This window comes from Scylla paramamosain, chromosome 37 (assembly GCF_035594125.1).
Source record: "Scylla paramamosain isolate STU-SP2022 chromosome 37, ASM3559412v1, whole genome shotgun sequence".
NCBI classification, from domain to species: Eukaryota; Metazoa; Arthropoda; class Malacostraca; order Decapoda; family Portunidae; genus Scylla; species Scylla paramamosain.
Genome location: NC_087187.1, coordinates 14,809,810 through 14,822,309, shown reverse-complemented (window position 1 = coordinate 14,822,309; position 12,500 = coordinate 14,809,810). Strand labels below are relative to the sequence as shown.

Genomic DNA, 12,500 nt, shown 5'->3' with positions numbered 1-12,500 from the left:
CCTTCTCTCTTCTCCCTTCTCACTCAATATCTCCATCTCTTTTTTCCTTCATATCTTTCTCCCTTCTTTCACAGTATTTCGTTCCCTTTCTTTTTCTATCTCAGAGAGAGAGAGAGAGAGAGAGAGAGAGAGAGAGAGAGATTAAAAGCAAGGAAAAATATAAAGAAAGGAAGCAAAATTAGAACTGTGCAGGAGAGAAGAAAGGAAGGAAAAATAAAAGACAGGAGGGGAAGAGAGAGATGGGAGGGAGAGAAGGAGGGAGGGAGGGAGGGAGGGAGGAGGGAAGGTGAAAAAAAAAGTACGGTGGCAGAAACAAGTGAATGAAGATCCATATGAAAATATAAAAAAAAGTAGAACATTTTAGAGTACAAAAAAAAGGAAGGAAGGAAGGAAGGAAGGAAGGAAGGAAGGAAGGAAAGAAGGAAGGAAGGAAAGAAGGAGAGGGGAGAGAGAAAATAAGTAAAGAGTCGGAAGGATGAGAGAATAAAGAACGAAAAAAACGGAGGGATATTTCTGATAGTAAAAAAAAAAAAAAAAAGATAAAACAAAAGGCAAGGAGGCGAGGAAAGGGAAGGAGGACGGAGGAAGAGAAGGGAAAGAGAGACTGGACTTGGAGGAGGGCGGAGGAACAGGAGGAGGGGAAAAGAAGAAGAAGGGTGGAGAGTAGATGTGGAGAAAGGAAGAACAAAGGAAGGGGAAAAAAAAAAGAGGCAAAACAAAATAACAGTATATCATAACACAGCACGGCCAGCACAGCACAGCACGTCACAGCACAGCCAGCACAGCACAGCACAACACAGCACATCACAGCACAGCCAGCACAGCACAGCCAGCACAGCACAGCACAGCACAGCCAGCACAGCACAGCACAGCACATCACAGCACAGCCAGCACAGCACAGCACAGCACAGCCAGCACAGCACAGCACAGCACAACACAGCACAGCCAGCACAGCACAGCACAGTACAACACAGCACAGCCAGCACAGCACAGCACAGCACAGCACAACCAGCACAGCACAGCACAACACAGCACAGCCAGCACAGCACAGCACAACACAACACAGCACAGCCAGCACAGCACAGCACAGCACATCACAGCACAGCCAGCACAGCACAGCACAACACAGCACAGCCAGCACAGCACAGCACAGCGCAACACAGCACAGCCAGCACAGCACAGCACAGCACAACACAGCACAGCCAGCACAGCACAGCACAACACAGCACATCATAGCACAGCCAGCACAGCACAGCCAGCACAGCACAGCACAGCACAACACAGCACAGCCAGCACAGCACAGCACAGCACAGCACATCACAGCACAGCCAGCACAGCACAGCACAGCACAGCCAGCACAGCACAGCACAGCACAACACAGCACAGCCAGCACAGCACAGTACAACACAGCACAGCCAGCACAGCACAGCACAGCACAACACAGCACAGCCAGCACAGCACAGCACAACACAGCACAGCCAGCACAGCACAGCGCAACACAGCACAGCCAGCACAGCACAGCACAGCACATCACAGCACAGCCAGCACAGCACAGCACAACACAGCACAGCCAGCACAGCACAGCGCAACACAGCACAGCCAGCACAGCACAGCACAACACAGCACAGCCAGCACAGCACAGCACAACACATCCAACAAATCACAGCACAGCACATCACAGCACAGCCAGCACAGCACAGCCAACACAACACAGCACAGCACAGTCCAACACAGCACAACACAGCACAGATCATCCCAGCACAGCACAGCATAGCACAACACAGTACAGCACAGCACAGTCCAACACAGCACAACACAAGACAGACCATCCCAGCACAGCACAGCACAGCACAGCACAGCACAGCACAACACAACATAACACAGACCATCACAGCACAGCACAGCACAACATGATACAGCACATCACAGTCCAAAACAACACAGTACAGCACAGCACAGCACAACACAACACAACACAGCACATCACAGCAGAGCACAACGAAACACAGCACAGCACGGCACATCACAGCACAGTCTAACACAGCAAAGCACAACACAGCACAACACAACACAACACAACACAACACAGCGCAGCACAACACAGCACAACACAACACAGCGCAGCACAGCGCAGCACAACACAGCACAACACAGCACAACGCAACACAGCACAACACAACACAGCGCAGCACAACACAACACAACACAGCACAACAGCACAACACAACACAACACTGCACAACACAGCACAGCACAGGACAACACAGCACAGCACAACACAGCCAAGAATAACATAACACAGCACAGCACAGCACAGCACAGCACAGCCAAGAACAATACAACCCAACACAACACAGTGCAGCACAACACAGCACAACACAGCACAGCACAGCCAAGCACAACACACCACATTACAGCACAGCACAGCACAGCACAGCCAAGAATAACACAACACAGCACAACACAGCACAGCAAAGCACAGCTAAGAACAACACAGCACAGCACAGCTCAGAACAGTCAAGAATAACACAACACAGCACAGCACAGCACAGCACAGCAGAGCCAAAAACAACACAACACAACACAGCAATGCACAGCCAAGCAAAACACAACACAACACAACACAGCAAAGCACAGCACAACACAACACAACACGGCACAGCCAAGAATAACAACACAGCACAACACAACACAACACAGCACAGCCAAGAACAACACAACACAACACAGTACAGCACAGCACAACACAGCACAGCACAGCCAAGCACAACACAACACAACACAACACAGCACAGCACAGCACAACACAGCACAGCAAAGCACAACACAACACAACACAACACAGCACAGTACAGCACAACACAGCACAGCACAGCCAAGCACAACACAACACAACACAACACAACACAACACAGCATAACACAGCACAGCACAGCACAACACAACACAGCACAGCACAGCCAAGCACAACACAACACAACACAACACAACACAACACAACACAACACAACACAGTACAGCACAGTACAGCACAACACAACACAGCACAGCACAGCCAAGCACAACACAACAAAACACAACACAGCACAACACAGCACAGCACAACACAACACAACACAGCACAGCACAGCCAAGCACAACACAACACAACACAACACAACACAACACAACACAACACAACACAGTATAGCACAGCACAGCACAGCACAACACAACACAACACAACACAACACAACACAACACAACACAACACAGCACAGCCAAGAATAACACAACACAGCACAGCACAGCACAGCCAAGCACAACACAACACAACACAACACAACACAACACAGCACAGCCAAGAATAACACAACATAGCACAGCACAGCACAGCCAAGCACAACACAACACAACACAACACAATACAACACAACACAGCACAGCACAGCACAACACAATACAACACAACACAGCACAGCCAAGAATAACACAACACAGCACAGCACAGCACAGCACAGCCAAGCACAACACAACACAACACAACACAGCACAGCACAGCACAGCACAGCACAGCACAGCACAGTGTAGCGCAATGCGAAAGGAAGAAAGCGCCACATTTTTGTTCACTTGATAATTTTCACACTTTTTGGTGTAGGTTTTATGTTTTCCGCTATTTTTCCTGCGTGCGTGTATCCCTGTACGCCTGCCGTGCCCCTGTACCGCCCTGTCCCCTTGCACCGCCCTGTACCTCTGCGCCAGCCTGCATCTCTGGGCTCACTTCGTACCTTCGCCACGCGGTACACGAGTCCTGATGCCAAACCTCGCCATGCACACACACACACACACACACACTCATTCTGTATGGTCTGACAACACCTGGTTTTCTGTGCCTTTTGGTGCCAGACTTGAATGAAGAAATGTGTTTTTTGTTTTCAATTGTGTTCAAAGTATGTCAGTGAAGTCATGACACAGTTTTTTCCCGTGTTACCGCTGCAGCACAAACCACTTCAACACAGAAAACATCAAAGAAATTAATTTTTGCTTGGTATAATTGCAGTGACGATGAAATTTTCCCGTCTTACTGATGCAGCATGAGGCACTTCAAGGCAAAAAACAAAGGAAGTACTTTTATTCGTTATTACGCTCTTAATAATTTCAGTGCAGTGTTTTACTTCAAGACAGAAAATACCAGCTCACTAAACTGGCTTGCACTCTTGAAGAAAACCGAAAACTCTATATTTACTTTCAACAGTGGCGATGAAGTACGCTTTTTTAGGGCGAGAGAAGAGGAAGGAAAGGATGATGTTTTTTGTTACCCTTGACCAGTTTTCTCTTCATGGAAAAACGGGGAAAAAGTGGAGGATCTGCTACATTATATATTTTTGAGGGAGTAGTGATTCAGTGGTCAGTTTTTTTTTTTTTTCCTTCTTTTCCTTTTTCTGTTTTCTTAGAGCCCTTGGTCAGTTTTCTATTTATGTAAAGAAAAAAAAATTAAGGATCTACTACATAATTTATATTTGGGAAGTAACGATTAAGTGTGTGTGTGTGTGTGTGTGTGTGTGTGTGTGTGTGTGTGTGTGTGTGTGTGTGTGTGTGTGTGTGTGTGTGTGTGTGTGTGTGTGTGTGTGTGTGTGTGTGTGTGTGTGTGTGTGTGTGTGTGTTTTGTAGCGGTTGCACAGTTTCTATTCACATTGAGAAAAGTGATACATACGAACACTTGTTTGAGGAAGTAAACAAACATGAGGAGCCAATACAATCCAGATCTTTAAGAACAAAATTATTAACTGTCATTTTTTTTTCTTTTTTTTTTTTTTAATTTTCTTCTTAATGTATTTTCTTCTTTGTTTCTTTTTGTGGCCATCGGTCAGTTCTCCATTCACATCAAAAGGAAGACCTAAGGCGGGCAGCATCACTGAAGCCCTTCCAATGACACACTCGAGGTCGGAAGTCTGATAATATACCACATTTTTACTGTGCTTGGCTATTTTCAACAATCTTTAGTCCTCCAGTCCACTACGATACTATTATATCTCTTTCTTGTGTGTGTATGTATTATATTATCTTTATTCTATTTTATATATTTAGTAATTTTTGTTAATGCTCGACCATGAAATTCAACACTTTTGCCAAAAAAAAAAAGCTATTGCTTCAGAATGGTTAACTAAAGTGGTAATTATCTGTGCATATCTTCAAGACCCTGCATCAAATCAATCATGTACAAATATTAATGACAAATAAATGTTTCCAATGCTTCACTTGTCATATTTTGTTGCTAGATTATCAGCAGAACACACGATTCAAGACTGAGCATAATAAACACAATAAAAGTACAGACCGTTCTTTGACCCTGGACCTCTCCCTCCCGCTCCTCAGTCCAGGTTCAGGTGGGTACGCTGCGTGACCGTCGCTGGTGCATTAGTGAGTCTGAGTGACGGTGTGGGAGGCGGGTAGTAGACGGACAAGCATTACCAAACCATCGCTGCTGCCTCCATCTCCCCCGCAGAAAGGAAGGGATGAAAGAGAAAAAAGAATTCAGGTAGTTTCGTTCTTTTTCCACCCTGTCAACGCCGCACCTTTGTACCCTCGTCTCTGCTTTGGCCACACCTGTTTAACAATGTCTGTTAAACCGCAGCTGTATAGTAAAGCTTGTTATACCATTTCATACGTGTTTAGTACTGAGTGTTTAGCCACATTGCACCTCTTTAGCCACACCTGTTTAGTAATGTTTGCTAAGCCCAACCTTACTTCATGAATCACATCTAAGCCACACCACACATCTGTACTCACACTACATCTGTACCATGCCACATCTGTTTAGTCATACCTGTGTACCAACGCCACACCTGTTTACCATACCACACAAGGTAGCCACATCACACATGTTATACCCACACAACACCACAGTTAAGCAACCAGACCTTCCCACCCACACCACCACTACTAACTTCTTGACCTACACATTACCACAGTCACACACACACACACACACACACACACACACACACACACACACACACACACACACACACACACACACATACACACACGCACACACATACACACTCTTCCAATACACCCCGCCAAGCTCCATTACAACCACAGTGTAGCCCGGTATCTACCACACCACTGCCACACACTACCACTGTATCTTCAATATCTACCAAGCAACACTGTATTGCTCCAATCCTCCCACCTCCTCCCGCCTCCTCCTGCCCCGTTTAACCCCTGGCCTCGTTATTTGGGGCAACATGCAAAACATTTTCTAATTTTTATTCCTGTAGCAACAAACTACTTTTATTTCTTTACCTTTTTATTTTACTTTTTTTTAATATGTACAGTTTTTTTTTCCTTTTTCATTGTATGTATGTATGTGTGTGTGTGTGTGTGTGTGTGTGTGTGTGTGTGTGTGTGTGTGTGTGTGTGTGTGTGTGCTCGTGTGTAATTTTTCTAAAATTCTTTTCACGCGCGCGTGTGTGTGTGTGTGTGTGTGTGTGTGTGTGTGTGTGTGTGTGTGTGTGTGTGTGTGTGTGTGTGTGTGACATGGGAGGTTAACTGAGTTCATGAGAGACAGAAATGAGAGAGAGAGAGAGAGAGAGAGAGAGAGAGAGAGAGAGAGAGAGAGAGAGAGAGAGAGAGAGAGAGAGAGAGAGAGAGAGAGAGAGAGAGAGAATAAATGAATAAATGAATGTTGCCAAAATGAAATAGAAAAACGTAACATGCCAAGTTTTTTCATTGTCAAGTCAGCTGAACTCAAACATTACCATAAGCAAGGCTGAGTTAGATGAAGGAAGGTTGACTTGCACTGGGTCGGGCTGGGATAGAATGAGTTGCGTTACTATGGGTCGAATCGTGTTAGACTGAGTTAGGTTAGGGCCACGAAGAAGACAATTCACGGTACCAGGTCACGGCCACCAGAAGCCCACATGACCACAAGCCAAGGTCACTCTTTCAACCCTCTGGCTTGTATTATTAATTTATGATGGGAGGGCCGGGAAAAATAAATAGATAAAAAAAAATAGATAAACAAATAGAAATGAATAAATAAATAGCATAAATAAGATAAAATGAAGTAGAATAAAATAATGAATAAATAAATAAAATAAATAAATAAATAAATAATGCAGTTGATTACGGTTCCCTAAACTTAAAATAGTTAAAAATTCTATCCGTGCTGGACAATTTACTCGTATTTCCGGAACAGCGCAAATTGTAGAAAGAGGGAAACGTGAACAGGCGGAGAATTGCAGAGTATAACAGTAAAACATGTTCAAAGGGGAAAATACTAATTAAATTATGCATTACTTCATTTCAGTGAGTCAAGATGATTTTACTGAATAGCTCCGAAGACTCACTCCTCCTCATTAGTACACTCCAAGTTCTCGTCTTACACGCAGGCACTGAGAGATTTGGACAACTCGACTCTCTTAACTGCTACAAACTTGTCCTTTGACTCTAAATTAGCCCCAAAGAATTATATTAACTCCTTTAGTAGCAGGTATAGAGTGACAGTATGACACTCTGCTAGATCTGAATAACATTTACGCTTTTTTTTTACACTATCTGGAAAAAAAATAATAATAAAACTACAGGCATTCAACATTGTGAATTACGCCATTGCTCACTTTCTTTGCCTTCACTTGATGTCTTTCGTGCACTAAACTTTCACTACAACACTTGGTAGAAAGGCAGTCTAAGGGTTCAAGCGAGGTCTTAGGTCTTGGCCAAATAACAGGAATGATGCGTGGTACCCATCAAGGCGCGGTGATCTGACAGGTGGACGAGAAACGATAACACCAAACAATGACTTCATGTGTTGCTGTATCTGGCCGTCATGTTTTCTATTTCATTTTATTTTCTATTCATTCATTCATTCACTTATTCATTTAATCATCATCATCATTATTGTTATTATTATTGTTATTATTATTATCATTATTATTATTATTATTATTATTATTATTATTATTATTATTATTATTATTATTATTATTGTTGTTGTTGTTGTTCTTGTTGTTATTATATGACAGCAAAAGTAATAGTAGCAGTAGTCATAATAGTAGTAGTAGTAGTAGTAGTAGTAGTAGTAGTAGTAGTAGTAGTAGTAGTAGTTGTTGTTGTTGTTGTTGTTGTTGTTGTTGTTGTTGTTGTTGTTGTTGTTGTTGTTGTTGTTGTTGTTGTTGTTGTTGTTGTTGTTGTTGTTGTTGTTGTCGTCGTTGCTGCTGCTGTTTTTTTATTCTTATTTTATTATACTTATTTTATCACACTTCAATTATTTTTACAGGTTAACTAGGACAAAACTTCGAACCAAGATACACAAACATAGACAAGAACAACAACCACTGAGCCGGGTACCCGTTGTAGCCACAGTATATCCCTTTACATCAGCTAACAATAGTACACGGTGTTCGGACCAAGGTGTAGTGCAGACGAGGAAGTAACTTAGCAGCCAGTGTGGGGATATGAACCAGGGTGTTGTGCTGTACTGGAGGGCAGGGGAGGTGACCGCTGCGCCAAGGTGGTCAGGGGTTAACGGAAGGTCACGCTCGCTAACACAAGGTAGTCGAGAGTTAAGCCAGACTGAATTAGCTTCTTTCCAGCCAGTAATTACCGACCTCCTCTTTTGTTGCAAGGTTCATCACGCAATTTACTCTGATTATTATTTTTTTTTCTTCGTGGGGTCAGTGAGTTATTTTTCTTTCTCTTTTTCTTAGTTTTCTTAGGTTTTTTCTTTCTTCTTATTTTACTTTTTCTTTTTTTTCGTAAAGGTTGCTGTGTTTGTTGTTAGTTATCCATTTCATTTCCAGTTAAATTTCTAGTTTTTTTATTTTATTTTCAGTTTGTTTCAGTACAATTATGCTTCATGGTTTTCATAGAATGTTTTACTGCACCGCTCTGCATATCATTTTGTTCATTTTGGTTTTATGTGATGTTTTGTATTTTCATGGCGGGTTTTACGTTCATTTCCTGCAATTTTGATTTACACTATTTTCACGGAGTTTTACCATTGCGATTTTTTCTTTTTCGAGAAAGTGTTTTTCCACGTACAGGCTTTTCTCCAGTTTTGCTTTTTTTGCATATTGGTTTTTCCTTCGGCGGTTTCTTTTCCTCTACTGAAGTTTTCCACAAGGATGACTTTTTTTCCCACTAGTTTTATTTCACGTTGGTTGTTTTCCATACTTGTGCTTTTTTTATAATATTTTTTCCTCCCTGAAGTCTTTTTCCTTATTGAAGTTGTTTTCCCGCCTTGAGCTTATGTGTATCGATTTTTTTTTTCTCCGCGCTCAACTTTTTCACACTTAAATTTTTTCCTTATTGATTTTTCGTTGATGAGATTTTTACGTTTTCCCGCATTGATTATTATTTTCCACGCTGAAAATTCTCCTTATCATTTTTATTTTTTTTTCCACGCTGAAATCTTTCCGTATTGATTTTTTTCCCACGCTAAGGTTTCTTCCCACGCCGAAACTCTGCCATTCTGAAGTTAATAATTATTTTTCCACGATGAGTATTAAATACCTTGATATTTTTACCTTGATATTTTTCCCATGTATTTTATTTTATTTTATTTTTTTACGCTAAACTTCCCGCACTCTCTTTTTGTCCATTTTTAAGAATACTTTTCCACACTTAAGTATATCTGTTCACGCTTAAGTATATTTTTATTCAGTGTCATGTATATTTTTTCTGCACTTAAGCCTTTTTTTCAACTCTAAAGTACGTTTGTCTTTTTCATGCCTAGGAAATATTTCTTTTCCCCTAAGTCAATTCGCTTCACAATCTCTCAGGGAAACGCCAGCCGCTTTTCAGTAATGCCAACCTGATATTCTTGCAGTTTTTCCCTCTATCATAATAAATTTCCCGTTTATGACCAAGTAATAAATAAATAGATAAATAAATGAATAAGTAAATTGATGAAAAAATAATAAACTCAATAAATAAATAATTAAATAAATAAATAAGTAAACCTTTCATTCACATCCACCAAGAAAATGAATAATAAGGAAATAAACAGATAGAAAGATTATATAGATAAGTGACCTAGTATAAAACATAGATGAAAAAATAAATAAATGTATAAAAAGAAAAGTTCTTGCTACATTGAAATCAATAAAGTTTTCACAAATCAAACATTCCTTAAATTAAAGACTCACATTTATGTCCAAAACCCTAAGAAAAAAAAAAAGATAATGAAAATAATAATAATGATAATAATAATAATAATAATAATAATAATAATAATAATAATAATAATAATGATAATAATAATAATAATAATAAAACGGTGAGCCAATAAACAGGTAAGGCTTGATCAGTATTCAAATGAACAAACTTTCCACTGATCAAACACTCCTTGGATCGAAGAGCTCACGTATTTGTTAAGTTATTCCTATTTTTCAGTCATCGTACTCACCAACAAAAATGAGGAAGATTAAACTTTTCCTGGTATTTCCATCAGTATCATTCACTGGCCAGTAAATCCTGCTCATTTTTTTTTCTAATTAATCCTTTATGCTCTTTTCGACTTAAAAAAAGAAGTGACTTCTTTCAGAAAGCTTTCTTTACTTCCTACTCTTGTAAAACTATTCAGGAAAAAAACGATAATATTTCAGTTCATATGATTCTCTATTCAATAAATCAGACTCAGTTATTTTTTTTAAGTAAACCCTTCTCTCTCTCTCTCTCTCTCTCTCTCTCTCTCTCTCTCTCTCTCTCTCTCTCTCTCTCTCTCTCTCTCTCTCTCTCTCTCTCTCTCTCTCTCTCTCTCTCCTGAAAGTCGCTTCTTTTAATAAGTTATCGTTACTTGTTATCGAGTTATCTATTCATTGCACACATTTGAAATTAAACAGAATAAAAATAAGTTTCCTGATAATCTCTCTCTCTCTCTCTCTCTCTCTCTCTCTCCCTCTCTCTCTCTCTCTCTCTCTCTCTCTCTCTCTCTCTCTCTCTCTCTCTCTCTCTCTAACAAATGTTCAATAAACTCTCCTTGGCGTGGCGGTATTTCACTGTTTTCTCATCACGTGATTCTTATTCTTGTGACTTCTTTAAAAAAAACTTCACACGTTTCGATGGATTTTTATGCATAATCTTTTTATCTTTCCTCTTTTATCTTCAAAGATAGAAAGGGAAAGAAAGAAATGAAGAAACAAGGAAAGAAAGAAAGGAAAGAAAGAAAAAAAAGAGGAAAGAAGGAGAGAAAGAAGACATACATAAAAGGAAAAGAATGAAAGTAAAAAGGAAAGAAACAAAGAAAAATAAGGAAAGCAACAGAGAAAGGAAAAGGAGGAAAAAAGAAAGAACAAAAAAAAGAAAAGAGAAAGAAAAAAACAAAGAAAAAAGAAAAAAAAGATAATCAATATAAAATAAAAAAAGAGAAAAAAAGAAAAAAAAACATAGTTCTCAGAAGAAAGAAAGAGGGAATGAAAAGTGGCGTACGTGGATTTGTGATTATTAGCAAGTTTTCAAAAGAGAGATATTCACATTCCCTCATAGATTCAGAAAATTTCAACGCTTTTTCTTCAAATTCTAAAACTTGTAATTAAGAGATCACCTTTTCTTTCTTTCTTTTCTTTCTTTTTTTTTTTTTTTTAGCGAATATAATTTTCTATTTGATCTAGTTTTCCTTCGTTTTATTCATGAGTGCTTTGGAACAAATTTTATCTTTTGCATTTCTTTTTTTTTTTTTTTAGCATTCTTTGCACTCAGATTTATGCTTGCAGTGCGCAGGCATGTAATACGTTAACTTAAGAAAAAATGCACATATAAATGAAAAGATGGGATAGAATTTAAAATCTTTCTGTAAATATATAAAAAAAAAAAGATACAATTCACAGTCATTACATACAAAAAACATTAATAACATTTATGCATAACATTAAACATAATTTTCATATAACTTTTACACACACACACACACACACACACACACACACACACACACACACACACACACACACATATCGTCATCATCATCATCATCATCGTCATTATCATCATCACTCCTCCATCCGCTAACAGACGTACAGGCACAGATATCCACCACCACACTATTACATCCACTAGGAAATCCACACTATCCCATAATGAAGTCCAGTACCACAATTACATACAATAACAGATCCACAACAATGCACCGTAACACATCCACCACACTAATATATCCACTTGCAGGATATCCACACATATCCACAATAAAATCGAATACATTACATCCACCAACACATCCACAAACACGTATGGTTAGATATTCACTATTAAATACCGTGACATCCATAAAGAAAAATGTCCTACCAATCCACTTAACACACACACACACACACACACACACACACACACACACACACACACACACACACACACACACACACACACAAAGATCACATTTATATCCACTAGAATATCAATCCATAAGAAAAAATGTACGGAAATGTATCCACTGGCAAATCCAAAGACATTCGTCACAAAAAAATTCACTACCACTTTTAAATCCACTTCAAAATCCACACACAATAAATAAAAAA

General features: G+C 39.9%; 1 protein-coding gene across 1 annotated transcript in view; it reads left to right on the top strand.

The window, feature by feature from the left end:
• The window catches only part of LOC135091549 (uncharacterized), a 52,739-nt gene that overhangs the window by 7,668 nt on the left and 32,571 nt on the right, over positions 1-12,500 (top strand). Inside the window, exons 2-5 of the mRNA XM_063989290.1 lie at positions 1,067-1,399; positions 1,503-1,783; positions 2,303-2,656; positions 2,951-3,024. Coding sequence (XP_063845360.1) covers positions 1,067-1,399; positions 1,503-1,783; positions 2,303-2,656; positions 2,951-3,024 — 1,042 coding nt within the window. The remainder of the gene's footprint in view (positions 1-1,066; positions 1,400-1,502; positions 1,784-2,302; positions 2,657-2,950; positions 3,025-12,500) is intronic.